Raw genomic sequence first — 12,824 nt, 5'->3', positions numbered from 1 at the left:
CACTGTGGATATATATATATATATCACGAAAAAAGAAAATCAGTGAAACCGGAGCAGTAGTGACAAACCATGCTATCAACTTTCGAACTTGGTGACGTAAATTCGAGTCGAATACATTATACTTTCCTGATGACAAGTTATGATAAGTTGGTTGGTTGTGTACGTCACGTGTCGAAAGGGCATGGGAAGCGGTGTTCGTGCACGAGTCACAATACCTGGATTTGGTGCTGTGGCATACAGTCCTTGGACCCCTCTCTCCTGTTCTCAGCTCCCACTCCACCCCCCAGTTTTCACTTGTTTCGCTGCTTTTTTTTTCCCCTCTCGCACCCTTCTTCTCAGTTCTTCTGCATAAGCAATAATAATAATGATAATAATAATGATGATGATAATAATAACAACAATAGTATTTATATAGCGCTGAATCTTGTGCAGAGACAAATCAAAGCGCTTTCACACCAGTCATGTCTCACGCATGCATAACTCTAAAACTGGAAAAACTGAAGACAAAGAAGAGGCAGGGAAGGGAGGCTGTTTTGGGAAGAGGTGGGTTTTAAGGCCAGACTTGAAAGGGCTGAGTGCGGAGACCTGAAGAAGCGAAAGAGGAAGTACATTCCAAATGCCAAGTCCAGAGACTGAGAAAGAACGGCAACAACAGTGGAGTGTTTGAATCTGGGTAATCCCCGCACTGCCGAACTTCACTTGATATGTACGAGTGGGCATTTATGTGTTTGACCGATTTTGGCCCTGCCATGTAGGTCGTTTTTGGGCCGGGGGTGTGCATCACTGATCAAAAAATATTTCAGTTTAGATCAGTGGGTGTCCATGCTGGCTAGTATGTTTTTGTTCCCACTATAACTGACTCCGCGAAACGCTGACACGCCGATTATAGGATCTTTAACATGCACACTTGGGTTAGGCACAAGCAGGTTTGTGCGTATGTCGACCTCAGTGGGAGATAGATCGGAAAAATATCCACCCTCAAGTTAATCCACCAGGTGCGCCGAAACCGGAGACTGAACTTGGGAAATCCACTGAGCACTGCCGCGGCTCTTTCCATTCAGTTAAGTATCGTACGAACTAACAAAGTCACAAAGACCACAGTCCACGAACAACTTGACCTTAGGGCAGATCGCCAATAGGTCGTTAAACTCACCACCACTACAACAAGGTCACTGACCGTGCAGTCGCCCGGCAAGAGAAAAAACTGGGAGTGGAGGGGGTGGGTATAGGGGGTGAGGGAAGAGTGGTCAGGACATGGCTCCACTGATCTAAAAATAGAGCATGCATCTCACACACACACACACACACACACACACACACGCACGCACCGGCGCACGCACAAACACACACACACACACACTGACACACCTCAGTTATGTGACACACCGCACCGCACATCATTGAACAGACATTCACTGACAAACGATCGAAAACTAACTTTTGCACGATCTTCAAAAGTGAGAGATCAACCGCAGAAGCGAAACATGAATTACGACAACTGACTTGTCACGAAATTAAACGAGAGAGAGAGAGACAGAGAGAGAGAGAGAGAGCCGTGCCGGCGTGGGTGGGTGTTAAGTTTGTACGAGTGCCCGCTGTAGTGTGCGCGCATGGCGGCGTGCGTGTTTTCGGAGGTGTGCGCGTATGTGCCCAACTGTGTTCGCGCTCGCTTGTATTGTATTGTATTGTATTGTCTCGGCGTATCTGTTACGACGAATTACAGCAATGCGGCATTGACTGAACAGTAAAGTAGGTATTCATATTATAGTATCTGTCACTTAATAGTTTCGTTCAGTTTGTTTCTTGAGGCGATTAAGCTGAGCCTTAATCGTTCTCCGAGTCAGTGGAGTCTTTTTTCTCATTCTGCAATATGATCTTTAACACTGGGTGCTTTAACAGTGGTTGTTCATTCTGCACTGAGCTTCACAGCTGAGCCACACTGGGCTGATTCAGCCGGCCGGTTAGTCTCACATTGTTCTGTTTATACTGCATTCCGGCAGTACATAGTTTTATTGCTGTTTCCGTGTTCGGTTTATATTACACTCATACATAGTTTCACTGATTAATGTTTCGCTTTTTCGGCTTTTTGAAGATCTGATTTTTTCCCTCATGAGCTGTCGTGACATTGTCTCTTCAGTCATGTGCACTCCTCACGATACGTGTCTGTGTGTGTGTGTTACTGACGACGCCAGTATGTGCGTCAGTGTCGTCAAGTCAATGTGTGTGTGTGTGTGTGTGTGTGCCGGTGTCAGTGTGTGCTGGTGTGTGTGTGGTGATGCCGTGATGAGTGCGGCCGCCGGTGTCACGCCATGACTGCACGCGTGTGTCCGTGTGTGTGTGCGTGTGTCAAGTGTGTGCAGTTCGCGGGTCACGGCCGGGTCAGTGCGCTCTCTCTCGCGCGCGCCGGCGTGTGTCCAGTCGGTATGTGTGCCCGGCCGGGAGCCTGAGTCCGTCCGAAAGTGTGTGTGTGTGTGTGTGTGTGTGTGTGTGTGTGTGTGTGTATGTCCGCCTGTCTGAGTGTGTGTGTGTGTGGTGTGTGCCAGTGTGTTTGCCTGCGTCAGTACTAGCACGCCAATGCAAGCAAGTGCATTGGGCAGTAACCGGCCGGCGCCCTCAGTTGCATATATCATAGTGTTTGCATTGTACTGTATGATGGCAGTGTGTCCGTCACCGTGTGTGCATAGTCAGCCGGTGAAAATTATGCACGTGAGTGCGCGTGAGTACCCGACTGAGGCCTCTCTGAGGAGTATGCTCGGCTACAGAGGACCGAATGAATATACAACTAATGCCACTGCCAGCGGTGACTGATCCAGTCGACGCGACTGAGCCACTGCTGAGTAGCTATCCGATTCGGCATTAAATAGTTGCACTGACGCGCACGGAGACATCAGTCACGGCATCGAAGTCAGAGAGGAGGGGGTAAGGCAGGGGTACGAAGCCTGAGAGACTAAAACAAAACAAAACAAAACAGACAAAAAACAAAACAAAAAATAACACACACAAGAAAGAGACTGAGACTGAGAGAGACTGGGACGCCGCAATAGCCGAATGGTTAAAGCGTTGGACTTTCAATCTGAGGGTCCCGGGTTCAAATCACGGTGACGGCGCCTGGTGGGTAAAGGGTGGAGATTTTTACGGTCTCCCAGGTCAACATATGTGCAGACCTGCCAGTGCCTGAACCCCTTTCGTGTGTATACACAAGCCGGGAACTTGAGATCAACTTGATACGCACCGCGTTAAAGATCCTGTAATCCATGTCACTCGCCGCGCGTTCGATGGGTTATGGAAACAAGAACATACCCTGCACGCACCCCCCCCCCGCACCCCCAACCCCCCGCTCCCCCGAAATGTTAGTAATGGTCAAAGTTATGACCGCTGAACATTAACGGAAGAAGAAGAAGACTGAAGACAGATCCAGAGGGATGATCGAGAGATTGGACTGACCGACGTGGATTTATAACTGATTTCGGTATATGCATAAATTTCAACTGACTGAAAATGGTTGATAACGACATCCAACTCGACTGTGGCCGGACATGTCTCACACATGATGCCTAACAACTGACAATCAGAGAATCAAGAAAAAAAGTCAGTGGAAGCTCACGTCAGTGCCGGAGTGGACGGCCACTCAGTGACGTGCATCAGAATAAACTACCATGATATTTTCCCAACTGAACGTCAGTCTGGCAATGTTTTTCATCACGAATGGAACGTTTAAGTCAAACTGACGTTTAACATATTTTGATAACACAATATCTTGGCCTACTGACGGCAGAAGACTTGTCTATGCAGATATACGGCATCGAGCCGAACATGTATTATTCGCAGCTGCGAGTGCGCATTTAAGGTTTTCCTCTGTTTCAGGTTCTATCTCTGGCGTCAGTTTCCCCAACGTGAAACAACACGCGATTGTACATTTTCTTTTCTTTCTTTTATTTCAGTCGTGACTTCTGCACTTAACCGAACGCCTGCGTGAGGGTTCTAACTGTAGGTCTGCGAGGTTCCGCCTGCACATTGAGTGAATCCCTTGGCAATAGAAAGTTGCGCAAAAGTGGTGCGCAGTAAACCGTCCTCGCTATGCAAGTTGTGTTGTGATCGCCATCTTGAAGCTGTGCCAGGGAGATAAGTAGGGGTGATCGAAAGAAAATCGTGAATATTCCGTGCCATCGACGGCACTGCTTTTGACATTTCATGAGCACGTAAACGAAGATGGCCACGACGGATAATAAATTTTCAACGACCGAAAGGGTCATCAAAAGTGAGTATTTTATTTGGGAAGACTCAGCCATCTTCCAACCGCCATATTAGACATGTCCTCCATTAACATTTGCATCGATCGCACCGTACACAGCCTTTTAACCTTCTCTGTGTAAATCAGTTACTGTTATGCCTGTTTTGTAAAGGTCATTTTTATGCTGCTCTTTCTGTCTTTCTATGTCGAACACATTTTTTTCTGTGGTTAAGTGTACACCCTTGTTTCCAAAGTGGAGAGTGCTGTGTTTACATTCGTAACAACACTGTCGGCAGGCTACTTAGTCTGTTGCTGCCATGTCTATTTTCACTTTTGATAACCTTCGATCACACCAAGAAATATTCACTGAAATAAGACGTGTTGTGCCATTGTGGCTTTGACAAGTAAACGACTTTCTTAGCATGTAAATGATTTACCGATTAAGCTGCTCTGTAACTAACCTTTAAAGTATAACAAACAACTGCAGCTCCCTTTCATTTTCCAGTTTTTTCAAGCAGATGGAAGCAAGCAAATCCTAAGCCGACCAGTATTTTGGAATGGTCGTGTTATTTATATAAAGCTTGAGTAAGAATGAACATAGATTGTACAACCTTTTAATTTAACAATAAGTGATAACTGAATAAGTGTACAGAAATTTGTGCTGCACAGCCGCAAGCAATAGTTTGTTGAATTTTTTTAAATTTGTGTGACAAGCCTGAGCATTGTTAACTGATCTGGTATGTAAAATCAGTCTAGCACTATTCATTCCACATTCTGGTTTGTCAAACAGATCCTTCCATATACGTATGTTTTAATGATGGTATATATTTAGCAGCTGCTCTAAACAGTTTGGCAAGCTGCTTTCTGTACATATTACATATTATTTGCATTTAACAGCAATTAGTAATTATTGTAGTTTATTAAGCTACATCCCTTCCATATTGAATTCTATAGTAAATAATGTTTTAATCATAATTTATCAACTACTCAGGTTTTTCAAGCTGCATACCCTCCACGTGTGTTTTTGATATAATTTTACACTGATTACTCATGTTTATTAAGCTGCATCCTGTCCGTGGGGGTTTTTGTTGTAGTATATTTGACATAAAATTATGCCTGTTTTATTTTCTGTCTTTTGTTTTTGTTAGGTTTGCTATCATTTCATTGGAAGCATGTGTCTCTTCTTCATTGCTTTGTATTTGAAATATATTCGGTTAATCATTCATTTGATTTGGTATGAAATTTTAAATAAGTAATGCTCATTTGGTCTTAATTAGAGTAGGCTCAAACCACCATCCCTTCAGCAGTCAATACTCCTCTCACACCACCCACAGATGTATACACCTATCGGCTGTCACACACCTGTACACATACCTGTACATTCACCTGAGCAGCAAACAAAATACCTAGTTGGACAAAAAGAAAGTGGAGTGATGGCTTGTTCCATTCTGGAAAATGGTAAATATTCATATTACATTGGCAGTATGATGGAATTAATACCCATTGAACCCTGTGCATGAGCATTGCTCTGATATAAAGATTTGTTTCCTTAAACATTTTCATTGTTCATACATAAGTATAAACCACAAGCAAAGGGAACTAAATTCTACAGTATTTCTAGTTGTGTCCATGTATGCTCATACTGTGTCAAGCTGAAGGGAAAAAAGCATCAGTTTCAGTGCATTTTTCTGCGTCAGTATGGCAGGGAAGCCTGTCAAGGCTGTAAACTCATTAGGGTTGAATGGGTTAAGATTTTGAAATTTGATCCGCAGATCTTTTATGAAAGAGTAATTCTCCAGATTTGGTTACTCATGATGGTGCATGCAATTTATTGGACACAAAGAGGAATGTTTGACATATACACATCCCAGCACACCACAAAACTGTCATGTATAGACTTAAGTATCAGCAGTACTATAAGTTACAGACCTATAAAACAGCTAGATTAAAATTATTAATTGAAATGAAAATTGTGCCTCAAAATGGCCACCAAAAATTTGTGTGAAGCTACTGGGTTGCAAGTGAAGCATCATGCACGTTATGAATGACTATTTCAGTTTTTCTTTGCTGTTTTGTTATCTTATCTCAGTACAGTGTTTTGCTTTTTTTTAATGAAGTTAATTGTGTTTTACTGAGTTGTATGATGCTTGAAAAAATACCCGTAATGCGCTTTACACAGTGTGTCACACTTTACCAACAAATTTTAGACTGCTTCTGAGCATATTCGCAGCTATAACTGATGTTTAACGCTTATTAAATTGAAAGCTAGGTTGAAAAGTTTACAGATGTACTCTAACTTCTGTAGGAAAAACCTTAGGAAGAAATATTAAATCAATTTTCTGGCGTGACGTCACCTGTTGTACGCATTACGCTCCACTTACGAAGTTACAATCTGTTTACCGAACACAACAACTGAATGAGAAGTTATGGAAGAAACAATCTGTATCTGTGATTTCTCCATACTCCTCTAAGAGATATTTTGACAAGTCAAAATTAGGATGCGGTCACACAGTCGACTAAGCGTAAAGCGTGCGATGCTTTTCGACTGTTGCAGAATGATTGCTGCCTTGAGAATTATTGTGACCTATTTTTACTTGGTTATGAATAACATAATATGAGCATTGACTCGATTGAGTAAGGGAAAAGTTTAGATTAGGGATCTACAGTAAACTTTTAGACATTTGTCGCATGAATTACAGTGTGACACATCCACATTGATCTTGTACAGAGTACAAACATTTCTTATGTGCAATTATGTACTTATTTTACCTTCATTTCAGTCTTCTGTATCAATAATCATAAATTATTAAACATTTCATTTACAGGCCCATGCTTGTCACATTGTAGTACGCAGGACATATCACACTGCAGTATGCAGGACACCGTGCAAGACCCCAATTTCATACTTGATTGGGATATTTTGCATTGTGAAAATGTCAAGCACATGTTTGGATTCATTTGACCATTTCTTTGATGCTGGGGATATGTTTTTAATGCATGTCCCAGAAGTGGATGTGCCGAGGAACATTACAGATGGCTAATCCCAAAAATGTTGCCTAGTTAAAACTGATCCCAAGTTTCTTTTGTAATCCAAGAACACGGAAAGTATGATGAACAAATCATATGAATAAATGATAAAGAAAAGCACCTCCTCTTCTTGTTTATTCTTTGACATACTGTCTGTGTCACATATAATGCTGTCACATGTCACATGTAATATTGTGACAGCATTTCCCAATTCCCACTGTGTGTTTTTATACTTTGAGCTTTGAATTTGATGCTTTGCTCATTATTTAAGCTTGTCGTTAGTAACATTATTAAGAGCAATGTATTAGAGAAAAGTTTCAATTGAGGATCCACACAAAAGTTTTAGACAGTTGGGTTGTGTACATTTCAGTACTTGTGCAGAGTACAAACATTTCTTATGTGCAGTTATGTACTTATTTTACCTTCACTTCAGTCTTCTGTATCAATAATCATAAATTATTAAACATTTCATTTATAGGCCCATACTTGTCACATTGTAGTACGCAGGACATATCACACTGCAGTATGCAGGACACCATGCAAGACCCCAATTTCATACTTGATTGGGATATTTTGCATTGTGAAAATGTCAAGCACATGTTTGGATTCATTTGACCATTTCTTTGATGCTGGGGATATGTTTTCAAGCATGTCCCAGAAGTGGATGTGCCGAGGAATATTACAGATGGCTAATCCCAAAAATGTTGCCTAGTTAAAACTGATCCCAAGTTTCTTTTGTAATCCAAGAACACATGAAGTATGATGAACAAATCATATGAATAAATGATAAAGAAAAGCACCTCCTCTTCTTGTTTATTCTTTGACATACTGTCTGTGTCACATATAATGCTGTCACATGTCACATGTAATATTGTGACAGCATTTCCCAATTCCCACTGTGTGTTTTTATACTTTGAGCTTTGAATTTGATGCTTTGCTCATTATTTAAGCTTGTCGTTAGTAACATTATTAAGAGCAATGTATTAGAAAAAAGTTTCAATTGAGGATCCACACAAAAGTTTTAGACAGTTGTGTTGTGTACATTTCAGTACAGCACATCCATGTTGACCTTGTACAGAGTACAAACATTTCTTTTGTGGAACTTTATTTTATTAGGTTTTTACATTCACTTCAATCATCTGTATCAATAATCATTTGAATGTATCAAATATTGAATTTACAGGCCCATGCTTGTCACACTGTAGTACATCAGAAGCCCTGCAGGACCCCATTTCATATTACAAGTCTGAGCAAAATGGCAGCATCACTGATTTTCTAACTTTTGAAAGGTTCTGTACATCATTGCCCACTGAAACAATGAAAAATTGTAGCCCAAAGCTTACTTTGAATTTGATATTTTTACATGATTTTAACATTCGAGTTACCAATTCTGGAGAACAACTCTATATTGCTCTCACCTGTTTCACACGTCATGTTTTAATTTTTTCTTGTTTAAAATTGCAAAGAAAATGAGCATGCAGTGATTTGTTTAGTTGTTGTAAAAGGTGTGCATGTGTGTGTCAGTATAGTATGAAATTCTTGTGTGAAATGTTTAAGCAAACCCGATGAATTTTTGGGTAAAAATTACTAAATCGCCTTGTGGCTGATTTGTACAGTCTACAGGAATAGGCTTCTTTTTTTAAATAAATTTTTAATTTTATTTCATTATTATTTTATTATTTTTTTTAAACTATCCAGAGACCAAGTCTTCTGCAACATCTCAAATCTGTAACTATCCACACTGCACATCCTGATTCTCCTGTGTACTCTTGATGCAGCAGCCACACCTAAACTAGCTTCAATTGTTCATTTGTGTCTTAATCCCAGCATTCCACAACAAACTGTCAGTATTAGCTTGCTTCTTTTTGATGTTATCTTTTCCTCCTCCTTCCTGCTATTCTTGTTCATTTCTTCCGCCTCTTGCTCCTTATTCAGTTATTGTCAAAAAATCTTTTCCCCTGCCCTTTTTTCTGCACCATTTCAGTGACAAGTCAACTCAATCAAATTGATGAAAATTAAGTTTATTACTCCACATGGAAATTGATTTGTGCAACAAATTAAAAATACTTTATTATTCCACATGGATATTAATTTGTGTAATCACAGGCTGGTTATGAAATAAATAACAGAATTTAATCAGATATGCTAAAAATATTTTAAAGCTTGTCAAATAGAAATTTACTGTAAGTGTAACTATTGATAGACTAGAAGTAGAATATTAGAAGTAAAACACACACACACACACACACACACACACACACACACACACACACACACACACACACTGTTTGTCATGCCCATAAATTGATATTGAAATACATTTTCCTGTGTAATCTGTAAAATGTACAAAAACAGTAAAAGAAACAAAAATCAGAATCCCCGACCAACCCTTTTTTCATTTGTTTTCAAATGATGTCTGAGTTTTTAAAAATATTTTTATTACTGTTGTTTTGCATGTCATTTCCCACAAGAAAGTCACCCAGTAGACCTAAGTTAAGTACAAGTACAGTAATTAGTGATAAAAGCTAAAATACCAATGATAACAAAGTTGTTGTTAATTAGAGAGTGTGCTAGTGGTTTAGATAATATACAGAGGATGAAATGAGAAAGCAAATAACCACTCATGTTTCAAGAAATGCAGATGAAAATGTTTTAATGTATCACACTACCAGGATATCATAATGAACATAATTGTCCTTACCATGACTTAAGGTGGCTGGTTGATCACAGCAATATTTGTATTGTACTTGTAGTTCCCTGGTGGTTTTGTATCCTGAATCCCACTGAAGATAACTGCAGTCTGCTGAGAAAAATTCTTTTTTTCTTTTCTGCCATATTTATGCCTGTTTCTGTTGCATTGCAGGTGTGCCATTCCCACCCAGCCACAGGATTACTATGAGTGAAGCTTTCGATTCCAAAGGAAAGCCGAAACCAGATGTTCTGAAACAGCACTTTATCCTGGAAGGACGTGTTACTGAGGATGTGGCTTTACGTATCATCAACGAAGGAGCTGCTCTTTTACGCCAGGAAAAGACAATGATCGACATTGAAGCACCTGTCACAGGTAATTTTATGATTGTTTATATTTTTTGCCCATGTTTCCCTGCCTGCCCTCCTGTCCCTTCTTGTGTCAAGTGTCAGACAGCAACTGAGCAAGAGCATAGATTGCATGGAAAAGGAAGTGCAGTAAATGACAGATGTGTCTGTGAGCAATCCCTATCAAAAACCCTACTGAATTTGTTAAAACCGCAGGCCTATGTTGTCACAACATGTCTAAGTAAGTTACATGACTGTGTTGGACTGAATGAGCCTATGAAGTAAATTTAGATTTCCATTTTGACCTTCACCAGTGGACAGTGGATTTAACAACAGTCACATTGTATGAATGATTTTACTTACCCTGCTTTGTCACAACATGCATTGTTCAGTGTCAGACACAGTATGTATTTGAAAAACATGCTAAAAAAAACTCTGCAGGCAGCGAGTCTATGGCTGAGATGGCTTGTCATAAGAACTTGAAATGAAGTATTCATCTTGCATGAAATATATCATTATTTGTGCAAAACAATATTACTTTCTGAAATTTCATTATTTTTATTTCATTGCAAGGCAAATACTGTCAAAAGGAAATAGTGCAAAATTCTTGGCTTTTTTCACTTTCAGCATCAAGCTGTGTCCTGCTGTCTTTTGATGCCTTTAGTAATATCAGGGTGGTGGAGTGGGGAGAAAGGGCATCATAACTCACCTATTAATCTTGTAAAAAGTAGTTAAAGTGAGTTCGCTGTACACATATTACAGTCCCTCGTCACAGTCTGTCAGTCAATATTATTACTTTGTTACATAATACATATGTTGGAGATTTAGTTGGTCTTTTGTCTCAGGTGTTTAGTTTGCGAGGTCTCAGATATGCTTTTGAATTTGATTGCTTTAATTTCGTAAAGCCCAGCTAGTGCAGATTTGGAAACAGCATGGCTCCACATTTGTGTCATTCTCAGGGGGTTGGGGGTGGAGGGGGATGACCCCATATTTGATTTTCACTCCCTGACAAAATTCTAGGGGTCAGTGTTAATTGATATGTGCACAAAACATACACACACACACACACACACACACACACACACACACACACACACACACACACACACACACACACACACACACAAAACAAAAAAGAACACTTGTACTGTTGTAGAAATTCACAGGAGAACGTTGAGTCTGCATGTGTCTTGAGTCAGGCATGTTGATTGTTCATTTTATGACAAACAAAAGCTGCATTGGCTTGAGCGACTGTTGTTGCACAGACATTTTTGGCTTTCTTGCAACATCACAGTCTGTTTTTCAAGTTAAACAGCATATTTTTGTCAGTGAAGCAGAGATGTGTCTCCATTATTTTCAGTTTATAAACGAGTCAGTGCCAATTAAAAATATTTATAATAAATAGAAAATAAGAGAAAATGAAATAAACAAATTGAGCCATAAGCCTTGAAAAGGAGATCCTTCTAATGTATTCTATATAATTTGCCTGATAAAAAAAAAAGTGACATTTAAAAAATGCCATCTGATTTACAGCTGAGCTATGGCCCATGCTTGTCATCTTTTGTTTTTTTGTGTGTGTTTTTTTGTTGTTGTTGTTTTTTCAGATGTCACTGCTTTTAACACGATGAATTTATGTCAGTGACACAGAGAGAGAGAGCACTTTTTTTCTTTTTTTCCTTTTTTGCTGCCCTATCATCTGCTCTGTTTCAGTGACATCACTCCCATGCCGCTCACTCTGAGTATGCTTGTCTTCTTTGTTGACAGTCTGGCATCCAAATCTGGCCAGAAAACTTCTGTATCCATCATCCATGCCGCTTTTTTGTTTCAAATCTATGCTTTTCAGGGGGTAGGTTGCTAGGTGGGGTTTGGAATATTAATTCAGTAAGTGTGTAGCTGCCATGAAGTATTTATACTTCACTTTTAAATTATACAAAATGTTAGGCAAAGGAACCAGTTTAGATCATTGTTATTTTATTATATCAGAAAAGAAAAAAGTTCCGTAAAAAGCTTGCCATTGGTTGAATGATTGTGGTGATGCTTGCATTCACTGATTCAGTGTGTCATGGTGGCCTTGAATGGAAAGACAAACATGAAAGACATGCTTTACATATCCCCTGTCTTTGTTTCTTGCTGCAACATGTTGGTGATCAATGTTTTTGCAAAGGTTTTGTGTACTGTTGGCCAGCCAAATCTGCTTCAGTGCTTTTCTGGGATACACTTAATGAATTTGAACTTGAGTAGACTACAGTGCATGTAACTGTAAGTCGTTGAATTTCCCACTCATCTCCCAACACCTCTCTTACTCTTAGTCTTGTACTGCCTACAGGCAGCTCTAAACCTACTGACAGTCCTGAATTTAACAAAACTTGTGAAATGGAATATTTCAAAAGTATGGCGAGAAAGTCTCATTTGAGGTGTGTGTGTGTGTGTTTTAAATTATAAATTAAAAAAAAAATACTTTATAGTTTTTTTGTAGCTTACTAGCTGAAATGAATGCCTTCAGTTCAGTAGTTTACAACAAAACAAGCAT

The 12,824-nt window shown here is 39.7% G+C and overlaps 1 protein-coding gene across 5 annotated transcripts in view; it reads left to right on the top strand.

The window, feature by feature from the left end:
- The first annotated feature begins 4,012 nt into the window (after positions 1 to 4,012).
- The window catches only part of LOC143286308 (protein phosphatase 3 catalytic subunit alpha-like), a 43,937-nt gene continuing 35,125 nt past the window's right edge, over positions 4,013 to 12,824 (top strand). For 2 of the 5 annotated variants that reach the window (XM_076593856.1, XM_076593863.1), the window contains exons 1-2: positions 4,016 to 4,258; positions 10,122 to 10,322. In XM_076593856.1, the coding sequence (XP_076449971.1) occupies positions 4,210 to 4,258; positions 10,122 to 10,322 (250 nt within the window). In that variant the 5' untranslated portion in view covers positions 4,016 to 4,209. Of the gene's footprint in view, positions 4,259 to 10,121; positions 10,323 to 12,824 lie in introns of all 5 variants that reach the window. The other 3 variants (XM_076593876.1, XM_076593849.1, XM_076593869.1) reach the window with 3 other exon arrangements.

The sequence above is a fragment of the Babylonia areolata genome, chromosome 1 (assembly GCF_041734735.1).
Source record: "Babylonia areolata isolate BAREFJ2019XMU chromosome 1, ASM4173473v1, whole genome shotgun sequence".
NCBI lineage: Eukaryota > Metazoa > Mollusca > Gastropoda > Neogastropoda > Buccinidae > Babylonia > Babylonia areolata.
Note: the sequence above shows the minus strand (reverse complement) of the source record. Positions and strands in the feature narration are given on the sequence as shown.